At 36.2% G+C, this 16,104-nt stretch overlaps 1 protein-coding gene across 1 annotated transcript in view; it reads left to right on the top strand.

The window, feature by feature from the left end:
- RPS6KA6 (ribosomal protein S6 kinase A6) overlaps window positions 1-16,104 on the top strand; it is an 87,212-nt gene that overhangs the window by 22,234 nt on the left and 48,874 nt on the right. The window contains exons 3-5 of the mRNA XM_044682724.1: window positions 13,001-13,082; window positions 14,490-14,570; window positions 15,756-15,835. Coding sequence (XP_044538659.1) covers window positions 13,001-13,082; window positions 14,490-14,570; window positions 15,756-15,835 — 243 coding nt within the window. The remainder of the gene's footprint in view (window positions 1-13,000; window positions 13,083-14,489; window positions 14,571-15,755; window positions 15,836-16,104) is intronic.

The raw sequence follows: 16,104 nt of genomic DNA, 5'->3' as shown, positions 1-16,104 counted from the left end.
AAGGCCATTTAATTTTTTTAAAGGTTCTTTTTGTCTCCTCATATACGTGCCAGCATACAATCTTTGCTCTCTGTTTCCTGTCTTTTGTTCTCCTAACTATACCACAGAAGTTAGAGGAAGTTTATCTGTTGATTCACCCATTCAGCAAGCAATCATCAAGTGCCACTCTGTGCCAGATACTACCCAGGGGATACAAAGACAAAAATTAAAAAGTCCTCACAGTCAGGTATCTCTTGAGTTCTAATGGGAGAAAACAGTCTGAACACAAATAAGAAAATACAACACACACACAAAGTATTTGAGGGTGGTACTGGAAATGGGGTGGAAGAGGTCTAGATGGGCCACCTGTAGGTGATACTACTTGACCTGAGCCTTTAAGGAAGCTAAGACTTTGATAAGTCAGAGGTAAGAAGACAGAGAATTTCAGACTTGAGGACAGCCTGTACAAAGGCACAGAGGTGAGAGATGGGATTTCCCATTAGAAAAATAGTAGTTAGGCCAGTTTGTCTGGATTGTAAGACATGTATTGTGCAGTAAGCCTGGAAAGGTAGGCTAGAGCCGGATTGTGAAGGGCAAAAATGATTCATATGTCATTTGTTAATCAGCATGTGTGAAGAGCATCATGGAAAGGGCTAGGTAATAAGCCAAATGGATCCTACATTCAGAGAGTTCAGATTTGAAAGGGAAGAAATCTATATATATAGAAAAAAATGTATTCAACTTTATCTCTTAACTTGCGGTGTGACATGTAAGGAGAACTATATAGATTTGATTCCTGATTTCAGGGAGTGTTCCTTTGAAGACATGAAAATATTACATATTGGTATTAAGAAATAGCCTTCAGATGTGTCCATCAAGCTGCCAAACTAGATCATTTTTCCAGTCTTTTTTTTTTTTTACTCTCAAAAACTCCTCCAAAAGAGAGATCGTGCTCTAGAAAGAAAGCAATTAGAGCTGAATTGATAGGCAAGAAAACAATAATTCCAATAAGGTAATAGTCTTATGAGTTAAAACTGGAGAATGCCAATCCTTCAGTTGTTCTCTCAGCACCCCCTCCCACTAGCTTGCATGCTCCATCAGAGAAATACATACCCACCTACAGGCTTGTACCTGGAGGCTGCAATGGGGATTCCCTGTTGAAGAGACTTTGGAGGCGCATCTTATCTCTAAGAAGTAGCAAGCATTAATTCAGTCCAGCTACATGAGGAGAGGTGGGAGGAATAGGCCTCCCTACTGACTGGGATGGTGTTTATGTTAAAGAATCCCAAGGCTGCAGAGACTCTGTTCAGAGTACCCATTCTAGCCTAGTGCCACTCTGCAAAAGTCTAATTTAGTCCAACTAAAGAAGGAACTAGGACAGGGATCAAATGTGGATGGTCACACTGGGCCTGGATGAAAGATGACTGAAATTCAGCTGGGGTAAGTTCACCTGAAGATACTTAGTACAGAGACCAAGGCCTTTGAAAAGTGAATCCCCCAACAAAGGCAGAATATGAAGCAGTTTTGTAGTCTGTTCCCCAAGGATTATACTGACTGTCAGAGGTGAGGGAGTCAAAGAGTGAGTGACAGGGAAATATAAAGAACAAAAGGCTGAAAAACCACATCTCAAGAGGAAGAAAATTCAATTTCAAACCAGGACCCAAGCAAATGAATCAAAATAGAGAATACTAAAACAAGTATGAAAGTTAAGTATTATTTCCTCAAAGAAATTTATGGCCTTAACAAATATTGTTTTGCAAAAGAGAATTTAGCCAATGCCTGATTAAGCAGAGAACCTTGTAGAATCCCAAGAGGATAAAATAACAAGATGTTCCAGAATGTCTGGCACCAAATTTCTCAGATAAGATTTTGGTATCCAAGATATACAATGTGTTCTAAAAGTCTTAGTGTCCTTCTAATGTAGCGGTATCAAACTCAAATAGAAATGGATCCTGAATGGGCTCATATTTACTTAGAAAACTATAAATTAACATTACCCATGTTGTATTTTTATTTATTTTGTTAACTATTTCTAACTTATATTTTAATGTAGTTCAGACCACACTTGGAAATTTTGCAGTTCTGTATATGTGACACCTATTTTCTAAAGCATTAAAACCTGAAGGAATCCTAAGATTTTTGGGGTACCCTATGTGGACAACTAACATATACCCACACATATAACCAGAAGCTAACTGGTCAAAGGCTATGCAGAGTTCTCAATACTTTTCAAAAGAAGAATTAGTGACTATTAATAACCATATAAAATCATGTTCTAGATTACTAAGATTCATGAGTGAAATGAAAATCAAAATAACTCTAAGGTTTCATATTCCCTACAAAGTGGCAAAGATTCCCAAAGGTGGGAATGGCTAATGTTGGAGGAGTTGGGGGAAGGTGGGCATCACTAGAATGTTGTTAGTCACTATGTGAATCAGTATCATTGTTTTAGAAAGCATTTTGGAATTATACAAATAAAGTGACCAAAATGACTATACCTTTTGATTCACAGAGTCCATTACCAAGTTTATACTCTAAGAATATAGTTGATATGAACAAGGTCACTATATACACAAAATATTGATAAGCAGCCCTTTTTGTGGTAGCAAAATAAATGGAAACGAAATTGATGCCTATCAGTTGGGGAATGGCTATGCAAAATGTGATATGAGAATGTTATAAAGTATTTTTCAGTTGTGTCTGACTTTTCATGACACCATGTGAGGTGTTCTTGCAAAGATGCAGGATACTTGGCAAAGATACTGGAATGAATGGTTTGCCATTTCCTTCTCCAGATAATTTTACAGATGTGAAAACTGAGAAAGAGTTAAGTGACTTGCCTAGGGTCACACAACTAGTTTCTGAGGCCATATTTGAACTGATAAATCTTCATGACTCCCCATCTGGCACTATCCCCCATGCCACCTAGCTGATGCCCCAGTGAAGTATTACTGGGCCATAAAAATGATGAATATGGAGAAGCATGAAAAGTTTTACATGAATTTGATGCATAGTAAAGTAATTAGATCCAAGAAAACTATATACATAAAAACTACCACAATGCAAATGTAAATTTAAACAACCACAAAACAATCTGCAGTAAATGTTGCATGACTACAAAGAATAAGCATGGTTTCAAGGAAGAGATATGAGAAGACACTCCCACCTCATTCCTTAAAAAAGATAGGAGGTCCATGGGTTTGAAACAGTTCGTATATTTTCAGACTTTTTCAATGTATTGTCCAGTTTTGCGATGTTTCTTCTTCCTTTTTAAAAAATTAAACTTTTTTTCTTGTATGGGATAACTCTTTGGAAAGGAAAAGAATGGTATTGAGAAATATTTGAATGATTTAAGAAACAAAAGATATTAATAAACATTTATTTTTAAAATGAAAAATAAAAAAAATCTGGATACACTGGCCATGTTGCTTACCAAATAATGTAATCCCCAAATAAAATTGATTATATTTTAATAAATAAAAATTGTATTCAAGAATTGATCACAAGAGAAATGACAGCTATGAGACATTAGAAGGGAATAAATATCAGAGGTTAAATAAAGCCTTCATAGCAGAAATAAACAGCAGAATAAGAAAAAAAATTCATGGTGGCAAGTTTCTCTAAAGAAGCAAAAGATAGAACAGTAGATTTGGATTACAAATATACTAGCATCTCCAAATGCCTATTGGATATCTCAAACTGAGTTTCTTGTAGACATCTTAAATTCAATATGTACAAAACTAAACTTGTTATCTTTTCATTCAAATTCTCCTTCCAAACTTCCCTATTACTGTTGAGGGTATTACTATCTTCCCAGTCATGCAAACTTGCAATCTAAATGTCATCCTGAACTCTTCATTCTCCTTTCTAATCTAATTCCAAGTCCTGTTGATTTTACCTTTGTAACATCTCTTGTTCACACATCCCCTTCTCTCTTCTGACACTTGCTACTTCCTTGCTGTAGGTCCTCATCACCTCATGCTTAGCAGTAGCCTGCTGGTGGGTCTCTCTGCCCGAAATTTATCCCTTTAATAGTTCTTCTCACACTCAGCTTTCAAATGAATCTTCCTGATGGGCAGATCTGTGTATCTTCTCCTGTCTCCCATTCAGTAAATACCAGGGACTCCCTATCATCTCTAGGATCAAATACAGAGGCTTCTTTTCAGCATTTAAAGTCCTTCATAACCTGGGCCCCATGTTCCTTTGCATTCTTACAATTTGCTCCCTTGCGCATATCCTGCAATCCAGTGACACTGTCCTCCTTGCTGGTCCTCACATAAAATACTCCATCTCCTGACTGTAGACATTTTCACTGGCTCTTTGTATGTAATACTCTCCTTCCTCATCTCTCTCTCCTGGCTTCCTTGGCTTCAAGTCCCAGATAAAATCCAACCTTCTGTACCAAGCCTTTCCTGGTCTCTCTTAATGTTAGTGCCTTGCTTCCATTGATTATCTTCAGCTTATCTTGTATGTACCTTGTTTGTGCATGGTTGTTTTCGAATTTTTTCTCTCATTAGAATGTCAGCTCCCCAGTTTTTATAAGAGTGCCTGACATATTGTAAGAATCATTAAATGATTTAAGGATTTAAGGATTAAGAAGAAAAGAATCAAAAAGCAGTAATATTGAACAAATGATCTCTATGTAAGCGAAAGCTACCGACTCTAAATGCAGGATTCACAGAACCCCCCCCCCCAAAAAAAAAAAACAACAAAAAACTAAGAATCAGATGTGTCCCAGAAGAACATGACACCATAATGCAGGAAGTAATGCAAGAAAACTGCTCAGAAATTCTCAATATAGAAAACAAAGGACCAATCAAAAGAATCCACAGGTTACATCCAGGAAAAAAAATAGTTATATTTTAAACTCCAAGACACATAGTGACTAAATTGAATAATTCCAGTGACAAGCAACTAATTCTGCAAGTGACCAGAATGATCTCTAAATATAAAGGAAAGGAAATCTGAATAAAACAAAATTATTCTATACCCACTAGACACTGACAAATGGAATAAAATAATATATTCCAAGAGGGAAAAGCTCAAAATGTTTCCCCAAACTACACTTTGCAAACCTAAGTCTTATAAATAATTTTAAGGGATAAATGTTTAGCAAAGGAGACTTATTTAAAGTATCCTGAAAAAATAACCAGATTTGAGCTGACTTGTAAACACCTCGATAGAAACACAAGAAAGGTATATACATGTAATTACCAATGAAATAATAAGTTAAGAAATCAATCATCTCGTTTCTAAAGCTGTTCTCTTTCAAGAGAGAGAATAACTAATCAGGAGGGTTAAAAAAGTGTACAAGGGTAAAAAGAAGAAAGCAGAATTTAGAGAAATGGAAGTGAAGTTAGAAGAACAGAAAAGAGGCCCTATTAACTTAATCCCCCTCACTATAGGAGAATCTCAATGTATTTTCTGAGACAGTGCTGAATGGGAAGGTACATAAGTGTAGAAAGACTAGGTGAAGGGCAGAAGTCCCTGGGTGAATAATGAAGGAAAGATAGCTTCTGTGGTTTTTTAACCAGAAGCTGCAGCAGAATGAAAGAGGTGGCAGAAGGAAGGAGTCAAAATTGAGTGAACGATGGGGGGAAACTTCAGCCCAGTAAGGGACAAGGGGTTCCACTAAAGAGAACATTCATGAGGTGAGAGTTATATATACTATGGCATTATGTTAGCTTTAATCTGGAAGGAATTAATGCATGGAGAGACTACTTGCTCTGAGTGTTATGCTTCCTTGTACAGTATCTTGCCTCAGGAGAGGGAAAATTAGAGCTTCTTGGGACAGCCAGTACCCAGTAAGGTAGAAGGACATGAACCTCAGAAATGAGGTTACATGGCAAATGGAAAAGAGACTGATCATGGGGAAGGTAGGGTTAGGAAGGTAGGTAGAATTAGACTGTGCAATTTAAGACATATGGAAATTTTTACCACAGGATATTGATTTTACCTCCATGAATTGATGCTTCTAAGAGTAAATCACAACCAAAAAAAGGGACAAAGGTCTACAAAGGCAATAAAAGAGAAATTGTTTAGAAGAGAGAGCTCAGGAATAAATATAAGCAACTAGAACAAAATTGCTTATGCATCAGATGAATCAAAAAAAAAGCAGAGGAGTAGCCTGGGCAAAGGTCACTCAAATAATGAAATTCAATAACCCACTGTTCAGAATAACCAAAACCATAACTTCTATAGGAAAGAACTCTCTCTTTGTTAAGAATTGTTTGGAAAACTGTCAAGTCTCTTTCTACACCAATCCATTCTCTACTCGGCCTGTTATTGATCTTCTTAAAGGGCAAGTCTTACCATGTCACCACCCCCATTCAATAAACTCCAGCGATGCCCTATTACTTTGATGAATGCCAGGGATACAAAACACACACACACACACACACACACACACACACACACACACACACACACACACACAACAAGCCTTGCCTCTAAGGAGCTCAGAATCTAATGGGAGAGATGACATATAAACAAATATGTCCAAACAAGATCTATACAGGATAAATTGGAGATCATCTCAGACGGAAGGCACTAGCATTAAGGTTTCTTGGAAAAGATGGGATTTTATCTGCAATTAGAGGATTTTATATGTGATCCTTGAGACAATAGAGATACTTGAGTTTATTAAATAGGGTGTAATATGGTCAGACCTGCACTTTAGGAAGATCATTTTGACAGTAGAGTGTAGGATGGACTGGAGTAGGGAAAAAGACTTGAGGCAGGGGGACCAACCAGTGGGCTATTGCATTAGTAGTTCTGACAAGAGGTGATAGGGACTGCACCAGGGTGGTGGCAGAGTCAGAGGAAAGAAAGGGGCATATATGAATGATATTACCAAGGTAAAATTGGTAGGACTTTTCAACAGATTGCATATGGGAGAGGGATGACACCTAGGCTATGAGTCTAGGTGACTGGGAAGATGGTGATACTCTGGAAAGTAATAGGGAAGTTTTGGAAAAAGGAGAAGGTTTGAAAGGAAAGGCAGTAAGTTCAGTTTTGTACTAGTCTAGTCTATTGGACATCCATTTAAATAGGGTCAATAGGCATTTAGAGATTTAAGACTAGAGATAGGGAGAGAGGTTAGGGCTGGACAAATAGATTTGAGAATTATCTATATAGAAATGAACATTTAAAAATCATTTAGCAGAGTAAAATAGCATAAAGGGAGAAGATACAGAAAGACAGAGCCTTGGGGAATTCTCACAGTGGGTCGGCATGACATGGGTGAAGAGCCAGCAGAGGAGACAGAGGAAAGGCCAGACAGGCAGAAGGAGAGCCAGGAGAGATCAAGGATAAGAAAATCTGGAAAGAAGAAGGCCATCAATACTATCAGAGGCTCCAGAGAGATCAAAAGAGATTACAATTGAGAAGATGTCAGAGGTAGATTTGGCAAGTTCATTAGTAACTTTGGAGAGTCATTTCATTTATTTTTTTAAACCCTTAGACTTTTCTCTCTTAGAATTGATTCTATAAAGTATCAGTTCCAAGACAGTAGAGTGGTAAGGACCAGCAATCAGGGTTAAGTAACTTTCCCAGGATCACACAGCTAAGGCAGTATCTGAGGCCATATCTGAGCCCAGGACCTCCCATCTCCAGGCCTCTATCATCTGAGCCACTCAGCTGCCCCAAAAAGCCATTTTATTTAACTGATGAAGTTGGAAGCAGGACCTATCACTGAAACCTTTAAAATTTTTATTTCAAGACTAATATATGGAATAGTGATCTAATACAGTTTACCTTTTTACTAACCAAAAAGGATATCTGGTTCTGTCTGTTTCCACAGAAGTTATGTATAAAGGAATCTTCTTAGCCTAAATTAAAGGCATAGATCCACTGCTTTTGTAAATTTTTTTTTGTATTTTGTAAAGATATTTTGTAAAGATATTAAGTATAATATTTTAAAATGGACTTTCCTTTTTTTAAAATTTTATTTATTTGCTTATTTTTAAAAGCTATTTTTCCATGTTTACATGATTCATTTTCTTTCCCTCCCTTCCTCCCCCTCCCAGAGCTGACCAGCAGTTCTACTGGGTTGTACAAATGTTGTCACTTGATACCTATTTCCATATTATTCATTTTTGCTATAGAGCTATTTCTTAAAGCTTAAACCCCAGATCACATCCCCATATATACATGTGATAAGTGATGTCATATGTTTTGCTTTTGCATTTCTACTCCCATAGTTCTTTCTCTCAATGTGGATAGCATTCTTTTACAGAAATCCTTCAGGAATGTCCTGGCTTGTTGCATTGCTACTAGTAGCAAAGTCCATTACATTGAATTGTTCCACAATGTTTTACTTTCTGTATACAATGTTCTCTTGGTTTTCTGCTCATTTCACTCTGCATCAGTTCATTGAGGGTTCTCTCATTTCATATGGAAAGCCTCCAGATCATCATTCCTTACAGCACAATAATCTTCCTTTACCATTATATACCACAATTTGTTCACCCATTCCCCAATTGAAGGGCATCCCCTCATTTTCCAATTTTTTGCCACCACAAAGAGTGTGGCTATGAATATTTTTGTACAAGTCTTTTTCCTTATCTCTTTGGGGGTACAAACCCAGCAGTGTTATGGCTGTGTCAAAGGATAGGCAGCCTTTTAAAGCCCTTTGGCCATAGTTCCAAATTGCCCTCCAGAATGGCTGAATTAACTCACAACTCCACCAGCAATGCATTAGTGTCCCAATTTTGCCACATCCCCTCCAACATTATTACTTTCCTTTACTGTCATATTGGCCAATCTGCTAGGTGTGAGGTGGTGCCTCAGCATTGTTTTGATTTGTATAAAATGAACTTTCAAAAAATTAAAACCTTAGTTTGTAAATGATTGTTTAGAGAAACATTATTTAAATGTGTCCTAAAGTTGGCCCTTTCTTAAACTGTGTTCATGATGGACAGACTTTCAGAATCTAAGCTGCTCTAAAAAACTTCATTATTCTTATTCCTCCACTAGGTGATTATATTACAAACTTTGCTACTATTTCTGCTTTTAAGAGTTTTACTTGGAACTTTAGATTTCATAGGAATCACTGAAGATTTTATGTTTATGTTTTTAAGTATTTGAAGGTTTTTGTATCAGTAGTAGACTAGTACTTCTTTCATGATATATGGAGAATCCAATCATAATTTTTGAAAAAGGAAATTTGATTAAGCATTCCATTATATAGAATTGCACTTGTGAACTGCTACCTTTCAAAATTTGGGATATTTTTTCAGGCAAAAATAGGTTTTTATAGCTGACTTAGAGGCACTACTGTGTGCAAGAGAGGAATAACATAGAAGCCTACATAAGATAGGAGCTTTAACAGGATAGTGCCTAGGAATCCTTGTTAGGTTCATCTGATGCCTGCTTCATTTCTGTCACTGACTTGGAAGTTGAACTATTATGGGGGTGGTTTCATTTTTGCCTCCTGTATATGTCAGTATGAGAATATGCTTGGTTATCAGTATTTCATCATTTGTGTAGGCATTGTGTAGGTGTGACTTGTTATATGCTGGATCTAAGTAGGAATCTGGCCAAAGCTATGAATCAAATCAGTGTAGGAGCAATTCCAAGAAATTTTGGGTTGCCGAGTCTTGATTTAGGTTTTACTTCGAATGCTCCATTGTTAAAATGCTACCAATGGGATTCTAGACCATATAACACAGCCTTAAGGTATTAAACCTTTCTACAGCTGCTTTAGTCAAAAGCAACTGAGATGAGTAGTATAGACCTTGAATCTTCCCTTTAGTGTTAGATGTGGCTTCAGTGAATCATATAAAGCATAATTGTAATACTCTTGATAGGACTCTTAGGTTTGGTCTGGTTTGAAATACAACATTCCAAGTCACTTATACCCATTGTTAAAAAATGCCCTTTAGTCTTTCTGCCTTCATTATTTTCCAGTTGTTATATCCTGTATTTACCCAAAGCACTAATTACCTTTAGTATTTATTTATCTCTAAAACCCTTACCTTCTGTCTTAGAATCAATACTAAGTATTAGTTCCAAGGTGTAGAAGAGGGGGAAAAGGCTAGACTACTGGGATTAAGAGACTTGCCTAAAGTCACACAGCTAGGAAGTGTTTGAGGTCAGATTTGAGCCCAAGACCTTCCATCTCCAGGCCTGACTCTCCACTGAGCCCCTTAGTTGCCCCTACTAATTGCCATTAAATTCGATCCTATGTTCTTCATTCTCTTCATATTGTGTTCTTTTTTGCATGTGAGAAAATTTTAATTTTTCCTAATTACATTTAAAAACAATTTTTAACATTCATTTTGTAAAATTTTGGATTCCAAATTCTCTCCCACCCTCTCTCCACTCCTCTCTCCTTGAGAAGACAAGCAATTTGATAAAAATTATACATTTGCCTTCATGCAAAACATATTTCCATATTAGCCATGTTGTGAAAGATAACAGAAACAACAAAAAAAGAAAAAGTAAAAAGAAAAGCCTGTTCAGTTGGCATTCAGATTTCATCAATTTTCTCTCTGGAGGTGGACAACATTTTTTATTATAAGTCGTTTGGAATTGTCTTGGGTCATTGTCTTAATGAGAATAGATACATTTTTCACAGTTGATCATCTTTATTATATTTCTCTTACTGTGTACAATGTTCTTCTGGTTCTGCTCACTTCAGTTTATATAAGCCTCCCAGGTTTTTCTGAGAGCATTTCACTCATCATTTCTTAAAGCATAATAATATTCCATCATGATCATATACCACAATTTGTTCAGCCATTCCTCAATTGATGGACATCCCTTTGAGTTCTAATTCTTTGTCACCACAAAAAGAACTACTAGAAATATTTTTGTATAAATAGGTCCTTTTCCTTTTCTGTGAGCTCTTTGGGATACAGATCTAGAAGTGGCATTGTTGGATCAATACAGCTCTTTGACCTCAGTTCCATGTTGTTGTATGGAATGGTTGAATCCATTTATAACTCCATCAGCAGTGCATTAGTGTCCTAGTTTTTCCACATCCTCTCTACCATATGTCATTTTCCTTTTCTGTCCTATTAGCCAATCTGATGGGTATGAGGTGGTACTTCAGAGTTGTTTTAATTTGCATTTCTCTAATCAGTAATGATTTTGATAATTTTTTCACATGATTATAGATAACTGAGCACCATAGAATTGACACTTTCAAATTGTGGTGCTAGAGATGACTTTTGAGAGTCCCCTCAACAGCAAGGACATCAAATCAGTCAATACTTAAAGAAATTAATTCAGACTATTCAATGGAAGGTCAAATGCTAAAGCTGAAACTTAAGTATTTTGGCCACCTAATGAAAAGACAGGACTCATTGGAAAATATCCTGATGTTAGGAAAGACTGAAGGTAAAAGGAAAAGGGAATAGCAGAGACTGAGATGGATTGATACTGTCATGGAAATAATGAACGTAAACTTGGACTTTGAGAAATATTGGAGGATAGAAGGTCTGATGAGCTATAGTCCATGAATTCACAGAGAATTGGACACGACGGAATGACAACAATAGATAGCTTTGATTTCTTCTTCTGAAAATTGCCTATTCATATCCTTTGATCATTTATCAATTGGAGAATGACCTGTATTATAAATTTGACCCAGTTTTCTATATATTTGAGAAATGAAGGTTTTCTCAGAAAAACATGCTGTAAATATTTTTCTCCAATTTTCTGCTTTCCTTCTCATCTTGGTTGCTCAGCTGTGTTCCTAATGGACAACTGCAAGAGCCTGTATGATAACATAGGCTTTTGTTTTTAAGGATGAAAATTTGAAGCCATATGTTTCTTCTTTCTCCTATAGCTGTTCATGGGGGACAGAAGAATAATATTCATAGGATCCAAGATATAGAGTTAGAAGGGATCTTTAAAGACCATCTAGTCCAATTCTTTTATTTTATGGTTGTGGAAACTGAGGCTCAACAAGGAGGTTTTAAGTGATTTGCTCAAAGTCTTGTAGATAGAAATTGCCAATTTATCAAGTACATAACATGTGCCAGGCACTTGAACTCCAGAACCAGCTTTCTTTCCAGAAAACCATCTTGTTCACATGAGCCCATATCAAAGGCCTGAATGAATAATACTGAGCCTTAAAAATAACAGACTAACAAATAATTACTTTAGGCCATGAATGAACTCTGTTAATAATAACACCTCACATTTAATAATAATAAAATAATAACTGACAGCATGCTGTAAGGTTTACATACTTTATGCAAGCATTTGAGCCTTATTACAACACGTTGTGGTAGGTATTCAGGAATTATTATCCTCCTCATTCTCTCTCTTCCTTCATACTCAAGGCTCTCCAATTGTATAAGTGCTAGTGACTCTCTGTTATCCCCAGGATCAAATATAAGGTCCTCTGTTTGGCATTCAAGGCTCGTCACTGTCTGGCCCCTCCCTGCCTTTCCAGTCTTCTGATCCAATGACCCTGGCCTCTTTGCTGTTCTTTGCACAAGACATTCCAACCATTTCCCAGGCATTTTCAGTGTCTGTCCCTGGTACCTGCAATGTTCTCCTTCTTCATCTCTACCTCCTTGCTCCCCCGGCTTCTTTCAACTTCAAGCTAAATTTCCCTCTTCTTTAACAAGGTTTTCCTGATCTCATTTAATGTTAATGTCTTCCCTCAACCAATTATCTCCAATTTATCCCGCCTATGGCTTGTTTGTACATAGGTGTTTGCACGTTGCCTCCCCCCTTAGGCTATGAGTTCTTTGATAGCAGAGACTAGTCGACTGTCTTTTGCCTTTTTTTATACCTTTGGCTGGTAACACAGTAAAGTACTATGCCTGTTCCGTAGTCGGTATTTAATAAATTCTTGATGACTGACTATAGTACAATGCGTGCAGGCAAGGTTTAATAAGTTCTTGTGGAAGTAATGAAGAAAATGAAGTAATTAAGCAGCTCAAGAACGTAATGTAACTTATGAAAGGAGCAGACATCTTCAAAATTGGAAATCTGTAAATGTTTGTGCTTTTATGATAATATTAACCTGAAAGGAATGTTATTTTTCTCCCCCCAACCTCAGGTTTTTCTTGTAAGGAAGATAATTGGTCCGGATGCTGGGCAGCTTTATGCAATGAAAGTATTGAAAAAAGCTTCTTTAAAAGGTAGAACATTTATTGAAGTATCACTTGAAAAAGAGAGTTTTAAAATTTGTTTTATAATGCTTATAGAACTTAGATGTCTTTGTATCTTTTAACAACTGTCTTATAAAATTCAATTTGTTAATATTTATATGAAGCATTCCTTTAGTGTGTATGTTTTTGTCCTGTTGGGAATTTTAAGCTTGCAAAGTAATGTAAATACCATTCAGTTATTTGGAATTTGAGGAACAGTGGGGTGTGATAAGAGTATTGGATGTGTAATGAGAGGACCAGAGTTCAAATGTGGACTTTTATGGATAAAATAGCTGTGAGATCTTGGGCTGCTCTCAGTTTCCTCATCTCTAAAATGGGGGTAATGACATCTGTGCTGCATAAGTCAGGATTGTTATGAGATCCAGATGAGATGGTGAATGCAAAGTGCTTTGAAACTCTGAAATCCTATATAAATGTGACTGGTGCATATACTAATACATAATTATTTCTCTTCTCCCTAAAATTATTCTTTCAGTACTTTCATCTTTACTCCATCTTCTTGAATAAACATTTTAGAATCATGAATACATAAAAAAGAAAGAAAGAAATAGAAATTTAAATTTAAAAATTTTTTAAAAGAAGCCATGAATACAAAAACATTTGCCTACAGTTGTATACATTTATTTTGGATCACAGTTACATATATTCATCAGGGCCCACATATATTCATCAATTGAGTAGATTTTATTCACCTTGGTCTTTCTTTCACCAACTCATTTAAGCATTCATATGTGTACATTGATGAATACGTGTTAATTTGTACTGCTTTATCTCTTTCTGTGAGGCGGATTAAAGCTAATCTGTTATGGTTTTCAATGAGATTTCTCACATTTAACTCAGTTTTATGGCTTTTTAAGGGCTAAACGTGGCATCGCCAAATAGTAAGCATTTGGAAACATTTCATTAATCATATAAGACGTCTTTTGTTTGTTTACTTAAGTTTTTTGTTTACTTAAAAACAATTACTTAACTATTAGTTTTTTCAACTTTAAACTATATATTGTTAAGTATAGATTTCAGCTACCTGTAAATGTGAAAAATGTATAAGGCTGGGAACTGGACCTGTGATTTCATCTGTATAGGGAACTACTTTCTGAGGGGATTTCTTCTACAAGTATTGGCAGGTCAGCACCTTCTCTGCACCTTATAATTCTAGAGTTGTGAAGGTTCTTCAAGTTAAATGACTTGCCCAGAGTCACATAACCAGCCTGTGTCAGAGACAGAAATTGAACCCACATTGTCCTGTTTTTGAGCCCAGCTCTCTGTATCCAAAGCCACGCTGCTTCTCTGTACAAATATCTACTGAATGTTTTAGTGTTGGATTTCTTTTTTGTTAAACTTATGTAAAGTAATACTGTTTCTATCTTTCCTTTTCAGTTCGAGATAGAGTTCGTACAAAGATGGAGAGGGATATACTAGTAGAAGTAAATCATCCATTTATTGTCAAATTGCACTATGGTAGGCATTGTCTGTTTTTCACTATTTTCTAATCTGCATTGTGCTTCCCATCTCTAATTAGCAACAGTCAAATATAATTCTAACTCATCAGAATAATCTACTTGCTAGCTACAATTAGATAGTCTGCCACCTTTTTCTTGAGAATAATGGAAAACTTTGAGTTTATAGCATCAACTTTTGTAATATGAAATACTGTTTAGTAGACAGGAATTCCTAAATAAATGGAGAACAAATATACTTTTTATTAAATGTGCTCACTACATGTGAGGCACACTGTGCTTGGTGCTAGAAATACAAAACTGAAAAACGGCCGTCCCTACCCTCAAGGGGCTTACATTTGACATTTTATTTCCCATGTACCCAGCTAAATATAATATGAGGAAGTGTGTGATGAGAGGAAAATAGAAGAGTAAAGCCACCAAGATTTCTCCTTTAATCCCAAAGCAGTCTAAACAGTATTTATACTTGTTTCAGCTGCCATTGAACTTAAAAATGTTTCTTCATTTTCCTAGGCTAAGAGTACATAAAGTCAGTATCAAACCAGTGAAAGATAACTTGTTTAATCTAACCCAGTGAGTGACATCTAATCGGTGCTTAACAGGTTATTAGGTTGGATTTAGAATGAAATAGATGTGAGCAATGTATATGACACTTTGACATAACCCCTCTCCTTTCCACCTCACCTCCAAAATGATTTTGTTCTCTTCTAGGTTCTTTTAAGAAATAACATATTTATGTTAACATTCATTTAAGCATTTTGCTAGGTGATATAATGATATAAAGTCAGCTTTAAGAACCACACTAATCTCTCATTGTCTGACTCCCTAATGGAAATGCATGTATGAGGGCAGATAGTGTTCCCAATCTCCCTGCCTCTTAGTCTTAGGCTGATGTTGAGTAATAAAGCATGCACCTTTATAAAATCAAGTTTTCCATGCTATGGGCAGTTATCCAAGGAGTCCTGTACATGAGGACCTGAATTTCAGGGAAGAGGAAGCTAGCTCTAGTCAACACTGGACTTAACTTCAGATTTGAAATGTTATCTGATGGTAGTCCTTTAAAGTGGATTATGCCATTGACCTCCTGTTCCTGAGTACTTTACCTTAAAAACAAACTTGTAAATAGTAGAAAGACATTTAATCTTGTAAGAGTTTCTTCTTCACTAAATTTCTAATTTTTGATTAGCCTTTCAGACTGAAGGGAAGCTGTATTTAATATTGGATTTTCTCAGGGGAGGAGATGTATTTACAAGATTATCCAAAGAGGTAAGCATCTACTTATAACTATATACTATAGGTCCTTTAATTTGAAAATGGTAACAATGCCAAAACATTTTTTATTTTTATTTTTTTATTTATAATATTTTTCCATGGTTACATGATTCATGATTCCTCCTCCCTTCTCTCCCCCTCCCAGAACTGACAAGCAGTTCCACTGGGTTATACATGTGTCATTGTTCAAAACCTATTTCTATGTTATTCATATTTGCAGTAGAGTGATCTTTTAACATTAAAACCCTAATCATATCCATATT

This window comes from Gracilinanus agilis, chromosome X (genome assembly GCF_016433145.1).
Source record: "Gracilinanus agilis isolate LMUSP501 chromosome X, AgileGrace, whole genome shotgun sequence".
Lineage (NCBI taxonomy): Eukaryota > Metazoa > Chordata > Mammalia > Didelphimorphia > Didelphidae > Gracilinanus > Gracilinanus agilis.
This window is presented reverse-complemented; position numbering and strand designations above follow the sequence as displayed.